The 15,515-nt window shown below is 37.0% G+C and overlaps 2 protein-coding genes across 3 annotated transcripts; both read left to right on the forward strand.

The window, feature by feature from the left end:
- The first annotated feature begins 868 nt into the window (after positions 1-868).
- Positions 869-4,748, forward strand: LOC112056032 (WD repeat-containing protein 61). The gene is made up of 7 exons (XM_052886538.1): positions 869-1,026; positions 1,105-1,229; positions 1,669-1,835; positions 2,182-2,417; positions 2,657-2,844; positions 3,320-3,491; positions 4,620-4,748. The coding sequence occupies exons 1-7, from the start codon at positions 1,009-1,011 to the stop codon at positions 4,707-4,709; spliced, it is 996 nt and encodes a 331-aa protein (XP_052742498.1). The 5' UTR covers positions 869-1,008; the 3' UTR covers positions 4,710-4,748.
- Positions 4,749-5,864: 1,116 nt separating this feature from the next.
- On the forward strand, positions 5,865-11,013 carry LOC112056031 (WD repeat-containing protein 61). Of its 2 annotated transcripts, XM_024096360.2 has the most exons (7): positions 5,866-6,037; positions 6,112-6,200; positions 7,061-7,206; positions 8,402-8,637; positions 9,172-9,359; positions 10,634-10,802; positions 10,887-11,013. In XM_024096360.2, the coding sequence occupies exons 1-7, from the start codon at positions 6,020-6,022 to the stop codon at positions 10,998-11,000; spliced, it is 960 nt and encodes a 319-aa protein (XP_023952128.2). In that variant the 5' UTR covers positions 5,866-6,019; the 3' UTR covers positions 11,001-11,013. The 2 variants fall into 2 exon arrangements, with proteins under 2 accessions (XP_052742499.1, XP_023952128.2); XM_052886539.1 differs by lacking the exons at positions 10,634-10,802; positions 10,887-11,013 and adding an exon at positions 9,740-10,627 and having other exon boundaries at positions 5,865-6,037.
- Positions 11,014-15,515: the final 4,502 nt, after the last annotated feature.

A 15,515-nucleotide genomic window follows, 5' to 3' on the forward strand; every position in this document is an offset into this window, starting at 1 on the left:
GTCTCTCTAAGTTTGTGCCAAGTAAAATTGTCACCACAGATTAAAAATGAACGATTTACCGATTGTAAATATCGAATGTATTCCGTTCAGTATCGATATCGTAATTGAGCAATTTGAATAAAGTAATTTTTTCATAGCGCTGTTTAGTTAGTTACGTACTTATATGTTAAAAAAAGATAATGCGTTAACAAGTACTGCCTAAATTTTTTAGTACTCTTTTAATTTATAACAAACAGATACAAGTGAAAAAAATGTTATTTGATAGGTATTAATTAATATGCAACAGAAAGAGGTAGATAGTTAATATCGCGCGTATTTTGACTGTGTGATTAGTGTTGCCAACTTAGAAGTGAGTTTTTAAGTAAAATTTTTTTACAATTGATATAAAATTCGATTAGTAGTAGTTAATTGTCGATATAGTTCTTCAACGGCCCATCCCTAGGATGACGTCACAACTAATGTCAGTGATGAATACGGCCATATTTGTTTACAAAATTTTGCAATTCTAAAAAAACGAAGTTTAGATACTGATAGTAGAATAATTTAGAACCGATAAATGATATTGTGTCAATTTGTCAAAAGATTTGTGATTTATTGGCTCGGGTGACATAGACTGTACTTTATCATTATAAAAAAATTAATTTGAGCTATTCACTCAGACAATTTTTGTACCTTTGCCTTTCTCGATTTTTAACTAAAATAACTTCGTGTTTCGTCCTTTTTAGAACCTTTTTTTACGTAGTTGGGTTATAGTTTTTTTTTATTTTTTATCTATGATCATAGATAATAACAGCACATCACTAATCTACATAAATCTATGGTAATTAAATACCATAGATTTATTTGTAAATTCTGATATCTAATCTGTGGTCTAAAATAAAAAAAAACTGTGGCCGGCTGTCAATGTCAAGTGCGTGAATGTTATGCTTTATTTTATATATTTAATTTTACACATTTATGTAAAATAGAATCCAACAATCTGATTACAGAAAACTCTTCTCTTCGACTATGTCTATAACAACGCTGGTAAGTACTTACAACACAATAAGATAGTCCCATTAATTTTAGTGAATTTCTCACATAACTTCTACTACTGTTTTTCAGTATTATTTGCAACTTAAGAAAGAAAATGCTCATGATGATGCGATATGGTGCTGCAGCTGGAGTCAAATAAGTCATGAAAAGAATAAAGAAGTGAGTGACAATGCTGAAAATATTGAAAACTCACAGTATGTTTTGTAACCTATTTTTACTTATTTATATTAGCTAAATATAATAATTAAAGCGAAATAAATTATAAATTGTGCATGACTATAATCTAAAAACGCAACCCCACTAACCTGCATTAGAGCAGCATTGTAGGTCTGATCTCCTCCTTATTATCTTGTCTTCTTTATGGAAAGCCTGAATCCAGTAGTAGACCATTAAAAGTTTGGTGATAATTATGACAATATCTATTAAATTCAATTTCAAGAAGGCCTAAAATGATAGCTACTACTAGCACTAATTATTTTATGTAACCCTGATAAACAAAACACAAGATTCATTTCATCATTGGTTGAGTATATAATAAAAATACAACAAATAAACTCACTTTCTTGTAATGTAAAACAACAATACATATGCAATTGTAGTCAATATTCACATTCAGTATGTCATTTATTCTAGAGATTCAAATCACTCGCAAGAACCACCAGAGAACTATATTATAACGGCAGGATTGGATGACATAATCAAAGTGTGGCAACTGGAGAATGGAAAGTTAGAAGTCAAACATCAGTTGGAAGGTCACTCTCTTGGTGTTATATCAGTGGTTGTTAGTCCAGATGGAAAAAGTGTGTATAATTATTTCATTTTTCTATTCTCTTTGTGTAAGTTTTATAGAATTAAACTTCTTGACCTCAGTTAAACAGAATCGTACAGTTATAGATCAAGGAAATGATAGATAACTAGTCGTCATTTGATCCAAACCGGGAAGCAGTGTTGATCAATCCCTAATCATGTAAACCAACATTATCAAGCAGGTTACAGAGAGCCTCTGAATGCAGGTAGCTGATAATTAAATTTGGAAATCTTTGAAAGAGGCCTTGTTCACTTCTTCAGCAGTCTATCATCAACAAGTTAATTTACTGGTTGTTTTTATAAACCATTAAATAACAACAATATTAAATCAATTTTCAGCCCTAGCCAGCAGTTCCCAAGACTCCTCCCTGATACTGTGGGACATTGCATCAGGAGAGAAAATAAAGACCATGGAGACAGAAAACATTGATGTCTGGACACTGGACTTTTCCCCCGATGGCAAGCATGTCATCTCTGGCAGTAATGCTGGCAAAATACTGATATTCAGTGTAGAGAGTGGCAAAGAGGAACAGACATTGGATACAAGAGGGAAATTTACACTTACTGTAGCTTATGTAAGCAGTTATTCCATTCAGTAATTTTATATAGTCGTCCAATTTAAATCTCAACTAATATTATAAAAATAGATTTTTATTTATAGGCATGTCAGATTACAAATGGTGCCAGGGGTCCATTATAATTAACTTGGTGATTAAATAAAAAAAATTTTGTTCTTGGTGTGATATTTTTTAAATTTAATCACATTTATTAGATTTGGTGTGGTAAACTTGTTCCATTAAATTTTTATTTACAGAGTCCAGATGGCAAATACATAGCAAGTGGAGCTCTGGATGGTATAATAAACATATTTGACGTAGCCCAAGGGAAGCTCGTACACACTCTAGAAGGCCACGCCATGCCCATAAGAAGTCTGTGCTTCTCACCTGATTCACAGCTTCTGCTCACAGCATCTGATGATGGACATATGAAGCTTTATGATGTGTAAGTTAATATTTTTTTTAACACCACCATCACATAAAACCACCAGCCAATCTCTATTCTATTATTTTATCTTTGGTTGGTCCTGTGCTCTTGCTAATTTGACAGTATAATTTTGTATCATTTTGTATTAAAAAATAAAAGTATAAGTTAGCACCCATTTTTTTACCTAATCTTCAATTAAGTCTTCCTTTCATGAGTTTTACCATGAGTTTGATAAACCATTTTTTAAATTGTAAAACTTTATAAAGTTCTTAACACTAATTAATTCTGTCTTACAGTGTACATTTTTTTTTGTTCTAATTTTATCTGCAATCAGTTTTGCAACTATAATCAGATGTGAAGTGAGGCTGTTGGCAGTTGGAGCATGATTCCAGCAAACCATAAACTCCTAATTTTTTTTTTTTTTTTTATACATATATATTTTTGTTAACCCCGAAGGTCTCTTATTAAAGTATATCATTTCTAAACATTACAGTGTACATGCAAATTTGGCTGGAACATTATCTGGACATGCATCTTGGGTGTTATCTGTTGCATTTTCACCTGACGGCAAGAGATTTGTGTCCAGCAGTTCAGACAGAACTGTACGGGTCTGGGACCTGGATAGTATGGAATGTCAACATGTTTTCAAAGAACATAGCGATCAGGTATGAGTATGAATAAACGGAATATATGATACATTTTCTCATACTACACTAGGGCTGCCAACAGTTTTTCATAAAAATATAGTATGTTATGGAATAAACAAATAATGGACTTTTGTATTCAAAAAACAATATTGTTTTACTCTTGTTGCATTCTTTAAGATTTATTTATCTGAAATAAGAGTGTCTTGTGCTTTCTCACATTTGATATTTTTTTAATTTTTGAAAATCAAAAGCATTTTTTTTTTATTTGTTTGTTTAATGTTCGATTGCACTATTGCATCTGTGAAAAACTAATGTTTATAAAGTTTAAAAATGAAAATTTTGTTTGTTAGATTTCAGTGTTGAAAATATAGTATTTTTGCATACTATATATTTCTTCAACAGTTTATAGTATGCAGACCCGAAATACAGTACAATACTATATATTATAGTATGGTTGGCAACCCTTTACTACACTGACTATTTGTGTGGTGCTATAAAATTACATACATGACACATTACAAAAAATTTAATACACAACACAGAATAGTCAGGGATCCCTAGAACATTTTGTACACCTGATTACTAACAAGCTAATTTTCCGTGAGTAAAATTAACTTTCGTTTCGTTCGTTTCGTTAGTCGGAACGAGATAATGTACCACGCAATTTTTAGGACAATGTAGCTATTAAATTTTATAACTATTAATTAAGCAACAGTAAAAAAAATACATCTGATTAGTAACAACTTTTAATAACTTCGTTATTGATACAAGCTAGGAGGAGGGTAGAGTAACAAAAGTTGTTACCAACCAGATGTATTTTTAGTGTTGATTAATAAATTAATAGTTACTTATACAACTTATCAGCCACCATGTCCTACAAATTGCGTGGTACATTACCTCGTTCCGACGCCCTGAAATTTTCATTTCCTGGTAACTCAGTTAGCTACCAGAATCAAGAATTTTCGTAAATAAAAAAAGTTTATCGTCTCATCGAGATGAAGCTACTCGCGAAAAATTAGCTTGTTAGTAACCAGGTGTACAAAATTTTCTAGGGATCCCTGACTAGAACTCTTTCTGTCAATGTGAGCTCTAATAGTTTGTAGTTGACATAGTAATTAATTGTAATTGCATTCTTGTTGCTTCCAGGTTTGGGGTGTGAAATTTAATGCAGAAAGCAATAAAATTATATCAATATCAGAGGATAAATCACTCAATATATATGACTGCCCATTATAAAAATCAGAAGAATTACTAATTAAAATACTATAGCAAACAGCAATGTTTTTTTAATAAATAATACCCTCATATTCCATGATTATTATTGTAGGTTTATATTATAACTATCCTCAGAAAAATCATGTTAATCGTTTATCCACGGTCGTTGCATGTTTATCTATACAAAACGTATAATAGCATCCTAATAATGGATTAATCTGTGATTGAGAAGTGAAGTGATGAAAATCCACACTCCTTTCGGTTTCTACACGTCATCGAATTGGTAGAATTTGGTAGCTCATAGAATTAGTAGGTACTTGTACCGACTCGTAAATCTATGTGGTAAGCTTGTCACGGCTGAAGCCTCCCAGCCAGACCTGGACAGTGTTACCAACTCTCCAAAATATTTATCCCTAAAGTTTGTGTCAAAAACCACTAAAATCGCCTTAATTATTGAGTTGTCCCCCTAAAAATATAAATTCATAATAATTTAGAAATAATATGTTTCAAAAGTCTATATTTAATACAGACAAAATATTACGTCTTTATCTGAAGATTCAGATTTTTTGAAATCATACAATAGATATGTTGACAATGAATAAATGTAACAATTTTTTTTATTCGATGAAGATTGCCGCCAGTTGCCTCAGAGTGGTTGTAGAGTAACGTATTATACGTCGTTATAAGTCGCTAGGTCAAGAAAGAAATATTAAAATTATCATCAATTTAAAAATATTAAAGAGTCAAAAAATCCCTGAAAATACCCCTAAAAATTTCAGACCCCTAAAAAAATCCCATTTCACTTATTTGCCCCCTAAATCTGGGGGGAAAACCCCTAAGTTGGGAACCCTGGACCTGGACCAATTAAGAAATCCTCAGCCGGGGATCGAACCCAGTCCCAGTCCACCGTCTGCCGCGCGCCACGGAGGCCGTCAAGGTCGTTATTTTGTCGTCTGTGGTCTGTACTATACATTAATTTTAATTTGAAGACTGTGACCACAGATCACTATAGACTAGAACTTTTAACCAAAGGCGGGTAGCCGGTAGACGTTAGACAAAGACAACACAAAATAAGCCACAGATCACTATAGACTAGAAAACTGTCACTTCAAACTTCAATTCTGTATCTGTGGTTCAAACTTCAATTTCATTTTCAAAAATTCCAAACATAAACATCTATAGTGATCTGTGATAAACATCATCTGTGTTCAAAATCAAAAGTCAAAACAAACCAAGAAAACAAATCTTCGATTTTTGGTTGTGAAATAATTCGTGTAAATAATAAATATACATCTCTCGTGTTCTCGGCTGATTCTACAAATCTGCGTAATATGACAGCTACCGCTGTTGTAAGTAAAATTGTTGAACTATTTTTTCAGATACGTACATAAATCTCCTTAACCTTAATGCACGTTTTTTACAGTATTCACTATTGAATAAAAAAGAAAATGCACACGAAGACCCAATTTACAGTTGTGTATGGACAAGAACTATTGATACAGATGATCCAAAGTAAGGTTCCATTAAATTTTCACTATAAACTAGACGTTGAATAAGTTTTATAGACGTTAATAATTAAACGATTATCTCCGACATAATCTAGGATTCCATGCATGTCATTTGATGGCAGGCTTTGCATTTGCACTTCATTGAAACTAAAAGGCATTGTCCCTGAGGAGGTCTGTATGTGCATACCCTAGTTAGAAACCTGATGCACCTGAATGTATTTCGGTTTAAAATGAGGAAAGGTTTACATACCAGATATGTGTTCAGTTATTTCTAAGTGTTATTAATGCTTCAATCCAATTTGTATTTCTATGTATTTTTTAATATATGAACATAGGGGTTCGAGATAACCAGAATAGCCTTTGTAGGTCACTTAAACATTTTCTAGTGTCTTGCTAAGACTACAAATATTGGTGAAGCCTCAATAGCTCAATTCAAAAATGTCTAAGGTAAGATTCTTGCTTGGATACACTAGTAATATCCACTCCTTTCTACCATAGAACAGCAAAACAGTGTGAATAGTGTCATCCTTACATTGTAGATATCCAGGCAACTTGTATGAAAAACTTGCATCCCCACTTCTAATTCACATTCCAGCAAAAATTATGAATGCCCTTCTGGCGTTTGTGTTTCCTGACACTTATAATTTATACACCTTCTAAGTAAGAGTGAATAAGCATCTTTTAGGCAAACGCCCTCCAACTTAGACATTATTTCATCAGGCCTAATTGTAGTCAAGCGTGAGCGTTTTATAAATAAAAATCTATCTTTTAGCTCTAAAAGGTTATAAAGAAGACTAAAATTTGCATCCTTGGTCTATTATTTTGATAATCCAAATTGTAAACTAACATATCAAACTATTTTAGGAAAAGTCAAGACTACTTAGTAACCGGGGGACTCGATAATCTAGTCAAAGTATGGATCTTAGAAAATAATAGGTTAGAGCTCCTGCATACGTTAGAAGGTCACTGTATGGCTGTGGTGTCAGTAGCTGTGAGCCCTGATGGACATAGTAAGTGAATTTTTATTTTACGTTATTAGCCCTCGTTCGCATGAGAGTTTAAAAAAGTGTTCAATTATATTGTGAAGTTAAATGAAGGTCTATTTCCAGCGCCCAAAATTAAAAATGCATCACTGCTGGAAAAAAGTGTTGTGTTTAAAAATGCTGTTGTGTGAACATATACTTTGGAATTCATTTGTTGTATTTAAATGCTTTTTTAACATCCATTCAAAAATCTCTTGTGCAAGTGAGGGCTCACACTCTTTGTGCATTATTAGAATACACACCCTTGATAATTTTTTTTTTTTTTCTTTACAAGTTAGCCCTTGTCTACCATCTCACCTGATGGTAAGTGATGATGCAATCTAAGTTGGAAGCGGGCTAACTTGTTAGGAGGAGGATGAAAATCCACACCCTTTTTGGGTTTCTACACAACATCGTACCGGGACGCTAAATCGCTTGGCAGTACGTCTTTGTCGGTAGGGTGGTAACTAGCCGCGGCCGAAGTCTCCCACCAGCAAAAGGTAAGATTTAAGGTGCTGGGTTGGCCACCTCTCACTAGAAAATGCAGTGTTGTTCGACCCCTCCCCAGGTGGACTGACAACATCATGAGAGTTGCTGGAATTCACTGGATGCTCTGGAAGTCCCTACAAAAGGCCTATGTCCTGCAGTGGACTCCATCGGCTGATATGATAGATGATTAGGTTAAAGTACAATGGTACCACAGAAGAATCTCACTTACCCTATTTAAAAGTGACAGGCTATTAAAAATTAGAGAGTTCAGGAGGATAGGATAGGAGGAAATAACTTCCACCTGCAAACTTCTGCTTGAAGAGATATTTGCAACTCCAAGGTTGACATAGAACCACAAAGCATTTCTTAATGCTTGCCTCTTACGAATTAATTCCCTTTCTCTTCTCATTTTTTCAAAAAATCAAGAGACACAAAGATGAGCAAGCCCCTTAAAACTTATAAAGTAGTCTTGAATAATTTTCATCATCAGCCTATAACATCCACTGTTGAACATAGGCCTTACCCAGAGCGCGCCACCACACACAATCCTTTGCCTTCCTTGTCCAGCCACTTCCAACTACCTTCTTGATGTTGTCAAACCATCTGGCTAGAGGGCATCCTACACTGTGCTTACTGGTATAGCCATCTGAATAATTTTATTACATACTAAATATGTTCTTTATTTTTATTTTAGTAATAGCTTCATCATCATTAGACACAACCCTAATAATATGGGAATTAACCAGTGGCTTCAAAGTTCATGAAATAGAAATGGGTGGCACAGATGTATGGAAGGTGGCATTTTCTCCCACTGGCACTCAGGTTGTGTCTGGCAGTCACACTGGTAAACTGACAGTGTATGATATTGTGAAAAACAATATAGACAGGATTTTGGATACTAGAGGAAAGTTTGCATTGTGTGTTGCTTGGGTAAGTATATTTTTTTGTTGTTTATTGATCACCAATGTTATTTTATGGGCATGTATTATTTCTCCATAACTCCTGGTTGACGGCTTTATAGGGTCTTTACCAGACACCTATCAAAAACATTTAGTTTCAATAGGATGATAAAAAGTGATATTTTCGATTCCACTGCTATTTGTCGACAATGTTATAGCGTGCATCTTAAGTCTGTATTTCAAGCAAGCAAGCCTTTAGCAATAAACCTGTTACTCAAGTAAGACTGAATAAGCATTTTATGATAATATTAGTATGAAAATTAGTGGGAATATGAAGATAAAATATAGCCTATGTTCATCAGGGATAACATAGAATTTAAATTTTATAAATCGTTTCAATAGTTTAAGAGCCTATTTAATTAAAAAACAAACAAGCAATATTAGTACAGCGGCTCAGGATTGTGATGTTTGGAAGTCCCTAGAAAAGGCCTATATCCTGCAGTGGACGTCCATCGGCTGATATGATGATGATGATGATGATGAATGTTCCCTGTACAACGTCTAGAGCAGGAGTGGTCAGTACATAGCAAGTGGGAGCGTGGACGGCGCAGTGCATATATTCAACGCTGCGCAGGGAATGCTTGTGCACACCATACAAGCGCACACACAACTGGTCAGAAGTGTACACTTCTCACCGAACTCCAAGTTGCTTCTCACAGCCTCTAACGACGGTTTCGTCAAAGTGTTTGATGTGTAAGTACTTTAAGTTTTCCTTTATTTAATTATTTCACTGTGGGTTGCTGGGAGCTTACTTTTTGCGCATTTTACTTTTGATTGTTTGGTATGTTTTGTTTCTTTGTTGTATCTATTCTTGTATGTCCACTAAAGGCTATTTCACAAGTGTGTCGGTATCACTCTTCTGTCACAGTAATTTTTCTCTGAAACTTTTAAAAGATTGCAAACGATATCGTGTGACTTATAAAATGGCTTGTTGTAAGGACCTAATTTTTTTTTAATTTTTTAAAAACATTTGAGCGCGCGCTACTCGCCCGACGGGAGCGTCTGTGTCCGCCAGCGACTGTTGATAACGATGACTGTACCTATGACAGACAAACGTGTGTTATGTGTGACAGTGCCAGTGGTAGCGAGCTGCGCAAGACATCGTTCAAGGCGTGGGTGCTGAGCGCGCGCTACTCGCCCGACGGGAGCGTCTGTGTCCGCCAGCGACTGTTGATGATGATGACTGTACTTATGATAGACAAACATGTGTTGTGTGTGTCAGTGCCAGTGGTAGCGAGCTGCGCAAGACATCGTTCAAGGCGTGGGTGCTGAGCGCGCGCTACTCGCCCGACGGGAGCGTCTGTGTGTGCCAGCGACTGTTGATGATGATGACTGTACCTATGATAGACAAACATGTGTTGTGTGTGTCAGTGCCAGTGGTAGCGAGCTGCGCAAGACATCGTTCAAGGCGTGGGTGCTGAGCGCGCGCTACTCGCCCGACGGGAGCGTCTGTGTCCGCCAGCGACTGTTGATGATGATGACTGTACTTATGATAGACAAACATGTGTTGTGTGTGTCAGTGCCAGTGGTAGCGAGCTGCGCAAGACATCGTTCAAGGCGTGGGTGCTGAGCGCGCGCTACTCGCCCGACGGGAGCGTCTGTGTCCGCCAGCGACTGTTGATGATGATGACTGTACCTATGATAGACAAACATGTGTTGTGTGTGACAGTGCCAGTGGTAGCGAGCTGCGCAAGACATCGTTCAAGGCGTGGGTGCTGAGCGCGCGCTACTCGCCCGACGGGAGCGTCTGTGTCCGCCAGCGACTGTTGATGATGATGACTGTACCTATGATAGACAAACATGTGTTGTGTGTGACAGTGCCAGTGGTAGCGAGCTGCGCAAGACATCGTTCAAGGCGTGGGTGCTGAGCGCGCGCTACTCGCCCGACGGGAGCGTCTGTGTCCGCCAGCGACTGTTGATGATGATGACTGTACCTATGATAGACAAACATGTGTTGTGTGTGTCAGTGCCAGTGGTAGCGAGCTGCGCAAGACATCGTTCAAGGCGTGGGTGCTGAGCGCGCGCTACTCGCCCGACGGCACGCGCGTGGCGCTGGCGGTCGCTGACGGGACAGTATCAATCGCCGCCGCCAGCGACCTCAATCTGATGAAGACTTTCCAAGAGCACAACGATGCGGTAAACTATATTTCTACTCGCGACTTCGTTCGCGTGAATTTCATGTTTTTTTTTCTGAAACTATGCATCAATTCTTTGTTTCAGGTATGGGATCTTCAATTTAATGCTGAAGGTAATAAACTGTTATCTGTGGGTAAAGATAAATCTTTGAATATTTATGAATGTCCACTGCCTGTTAAGACTGATAATAAAAAATAATTCAATTCCGTTATTATTATTTTCTTATCTGAACCATATAAATATTTATTATACCCTTTCTCACATACTTACTACGAGTAGTTGACACCTCCGCAGTTTCAACTGCCCGGCCTGTCTCTGTAGCCAAGAGGTATGTCGATTCTCTTTCTACAATCGCAAACGCTTCGAAAACTAGAAAAATGTATTGCGGTTACATTTACTATCGACAGGTCACGTGATCAAGATCTGTCATTTCCATACATTTTTCTAGTTTCACGCTGCAACTGTGGGGCTGCCAGATGTTACAGATAAGTAATGTTGTATACCCTCATTTTTTGAAGTCAGTTAAGTCATATGTCAAATGAAAGCGTATTTTGTGTTTGATTTAACTATATTAAATTGCCTTTGATCTAGTAGGTACTGGTTTCCTCGATTGTGTATAATAAATGTATCTGGCCGCAATTTAACTACTAGGCAATATATTTGCAATGTGTCACTGTAAATAGTATCTATCATTTATTTCTTAGTAGCGGACGCCCGCGACTTCGTCCTCCCTAGACGTCTTTTATCCAGCCCTTACAGTAGGTAGTATTTCTGTAAAAATTGAATAACTTCTCCCGTAACATTTCCCTTCACTGCTCTACTCCTATTGATCGTAGCGTGATGAAAATTATACTATAACCTGCCCAGGAGTATAAAGAACAATTGTACCAAGTTTCGTTGAAATCCGACGTGTAGTTTTTGTTTTTATAACAAACATACAGACAGACAAAAATTGTACTGATTGCATTTTTGGCATCAGTATCAATCACTAATCACCTCCTGATAGTTATTTTGGAAATATATTTCATGTACAGAATTGATCTCTCTGCAGACTTATTAAGTATAGATATTGATAACTAATAAATAACAGATGAGGGTAGGTATAAATATTTTCTAATACCGGATTTTAGAGCAATATGAAAGTATGGATTGCAAAGTTGGAAACAGTAAAGGTTGCAGATCAAGTAGCTGGTAGGCAAGTATTGATTGAATGTGTACAAAGCGAGCAAGGCACCCCGGTAAGCCGTAGGGTTTCTTGATTAATTTTTGGCGGTAAGAGGATTTTGTCTGTATAGACGCCGCTCGCCTGTAATCCGCCGACAGTGTGGCACTGACATCAAATTGGGATGTTATTTTTGCGTTTTGACTTTTTAAATCTATTTTAGCTTTTACACTAATTTTATTTGGTTCCAAGCGGACGTAGAATTTTGTGGTCATTACACGATCACTACGGGATTGATTTTTCTATACGCAAGTGTGGTTCGGGGTATTTAAGACCTCGTACCAAAATTGGTATTGGTGTGGTACGGGTATTTTAAACCCCGTAATTCCTTAGATGCTATTTTTTGTGTTGTCCTGTGTTCGTCCACTTGAGGCATAGGACCTAAATTAAGTCTAACGTGCCTGTTATTTCACCAGATTAGAACACAGCATTGCTGCTAAACTCATAAATAGGTAACCATTGATAGAATTTACCAGTTACCATGGCAAGTTCTGTCAATCCGGCCCTTTAGCGTTGAGCTATTGAGGTTACACTACACTTAGGTACTTATACTCGCACAACTGAAATAGCTTCTTTATGGACGTTTATATAAACTCAAAATTCACATTCATTTCTGGTCACTATCTCCCTGTCTATAGAAGCAATAGTGTAACGATATAGACGAATCACACTGTTGATTTATGAAGTCATCGTTAGACAATAGCGCTACTCTACCAAACATTGCCATATCAGGACTCTAGCCGACGCCCGTTCCCTTGAAAATACGTGGTGAAATTATAGCCTTTGGCACTCACAAGTAACGTGGTTTTCTAGTGGTAACATAATTTTCAAAATCGGTACAGTAGAGCCAGAGATTATCCCCTAATACCTACCACAACCTCTATATAATGAAGTAGTATTAGACAGGTAGTAAAATCATCATTATATTTTGTTGTTTATTAAGTACAGATTTTACTAACACCCGCTTCTATACAATGCAATTGTTAAAATACAACTGAATACATAAAATTATTGAATATATTGAAACGATTCGCATGATATTTTCATCACTGTAGCTACATAACAAGCAGGTTGGTAGCTATCGAATTATCGAATAGAATGTGTATAAAATATAATGGGGGCATTTATCGAAAATATTTACAGCGGGTAGCGGACTGAATCGGTATCAGCTTAATTTGCGGGTGAATTATGCGGCGGCGCCCGCCGGGAAATCAACTTTACATTCAATTTACTCGCACCGCAGATAAAAAGCAATCTCTTCATTTTTACCTGCCGCCGGTGAGTAGGTACTTACCTACACGGAGATAGGGTGCACTGATTCGATACTTTATTGCTTAGATATACCTACATACTTGAGGATACCCTAGACTCCGTTTGCGTGAAATTCTGTTCTTAAAACCCTGCAGTAACCATGGATTTTTCCGGGATAAAAGTAGTCTATGTTGTGCTCCAAAGACCAATTAATCTTCTTTTTTTATTCTTTTTACATGTTAGCCCTTGACAATAATTTGCAAAGTGATGATGCAATTTCTTAGATGAAAGCATGCAAAGATGTGGAATGCTCTCCTAGCTTCAGTTTTCCCCACCAACTACAATATGGGTATTTTCAAGTCAAGAGTGAATAGTCATCTTCTAGGCATGCGCGTTCCACCATAGGCTGCATCATCGCTTACCATCAGGCATGATTGCAGCTAAGCGCTTGCTTATTCAAAAAAAAAAAAAAATAGCCTTTACCTATATACCAATGTTACATGAAATCATTTTTTAGTTATTTGACACTATTGACAGCAGATTGTCTTGCTTCCAGCATAGGCCTCCCCTAGAGCTTTCCACACTGAACGGTTATGTGCCTGTCTACTACAAGTGATAGGTACCTCATTCATACCTGCTATTTTTATGATATCATCCTCTCATCTGCGACGCAGTCTTCTTTTGTTTCTTTTGTGATGTCTGTGACGGCACCGTGTTGTTATATCTAATTGACCATTTATCCTTCCTACTTTTAGTCAAATGTTCTGCCTGTGACATTATGATACCTACTCTTATTTGAGTCTGATTGAACCAGTTATTAGGTAGGTAGTACCTACAGCAAGTTACAGGTAGGTACTTGTACTAGGTACATGCCTATTGGCAGGTCGTCCGTTCCGCGACGCTTATCTGTTATCAGCTATCAATGTTAGTTGACAAGCCGCATTGTCTGCGCCGGGCGGAGGTATCGTTGTCGTAATCACGGCCGCCGGCAGCTCGATTCAATGAGATGAAATCACTATGTGGCTCTATGAATAATTCAGGTGCGGTCCATCCCCCACCCAATGTCTCCCTCCACGCCTCCACAGTTAGCTGTTCGCTAATAAAGTTGATAGCATATTGTGTATGGTAACGCGTTGTTATACTAATAGCATTAACAACTGAGTCTTAGGGCCATAAATCATTTCTCTATATCTATCTCGCTTGCACTTATGGGTCTTATGGAGCCGTCTAGTGAAGGGTGTAACAATGAAAGACATATTATCGATAAGTAAAGTTTATTATCGTATCTTGTTCACAAAATTAAAAAAATTAACAATATTTGATTTAATATAATACATATTTCATATTATATAATTATTAACTAAATAAAATTAATCTTCATCTGAGTCTTCATCATCAGAATCTTCGTCTTCTGCCAAATTTATTATATATTAGTATCCATAGTGCGCAACGAGTAACACATGAATGTATTTATTTAATTGCAGTAAACACATTTATAGCAAAAAAAATACGCAATGCAATTACATTAGAAACCGACCAATCAGAATCGTCCAAATCATTATTGACTCATCATTAGCACGTGCGCAGGTAGCCGTTTATCGATAATTAGGGTGCGCAGGTAGGCGCGCTGCACATTCCTATCTTTTTTGACTTTTATGACCGGACGACTCAGATGATAATGCGCATACTATAATGTTTTGGCTGTACTGGGTTGGCCTTTATTTATAACTAGCAGAACATTGCACCCGCCTAGTTATCATTCCGGACGGAATAACCGGACAGGAGACGAACAACCGGAAATACCGTGTTCTCTTTCGTACTATACCTACTCGTATTTCATTAGATTTCTTTTTACTGCTCGCATGTTAGCAAAGGTGGATGGTGGTGAGTAGCTTTTATTGATGAATTAATTTTTCAAATAGGGCAACTTACATATTTTTCTTTTTTAGAGTATTAGTATAGACACTCAAGATTAGTAAATCACTCACTCACTTTAGAGTTTTAGACTCTATAGGTAACGATCACTCTTCTTCTTCTTCCTAGTGTGGTCCACCTACGTGGGGTTCGCTTTCTGGCATAATCTTGCCTACTTTGCCCGATCTTGAGCGTCCGACTTCGCTTGTTGGCTCTGAAGTCCGCGTTTACGATGTCGAGCCAGCGCTTTTTGGTGCGGCCTCGGGGTTTAACTCCTAGGGACTGCGTTGTTCTGACATCTGTTACCCACGTAGCTAGCGTAGGTA

This window comes from Bicyclus anynana, chromosome 17, assembly GCF_947172395.1.
Source record: "Bicyclus anynana chromosome 17, ilBicAnyn1.1, whole genome shotgun sequence".
NCBI lineage: Eukaryota > Metazoa > Arthropoda > Insecta > Lepidoptera > Nymphalidae > Bicyclus > Bicyclus anynana.

Bases quoted from the DNA above. Each gene is read 5' to 3' on its own strand.
- LOC112056032 (XM_052886538.1), top strand. The intron at 1,836-2,181 runs GTGTGTATAATT...ATCAATTTTCAG, and splicing joins TGTTAGTCCAGATGGAAAAA to CCCTAGCCAGCAGTTCCCAA. The intron at 2,418-2,656 runs GTAAGCAGTTAT...TTTTATTTACAG, and splicing joins TTACACTTACTGTAGCTTAT to AGTCCAGATGGCAAATACAT.
- LOC112056031 (XM_024096360.2), top strand. The intron at 8,638-9,171 runs GTAAGTATATTT...TACAACGTCTAG, and splicing joins TTGCATTGTGTGTTGCTTGG to AGCAGGAGTGGTCAGTACAT. The intron at 9,360-10,633 runs GTAAGTACTTTA...TGTGTGTGTCAG, and splicing joins TTCGTCAAAGTGTTTGATGT to TGCCAGTGGTAGCGAGCTGC.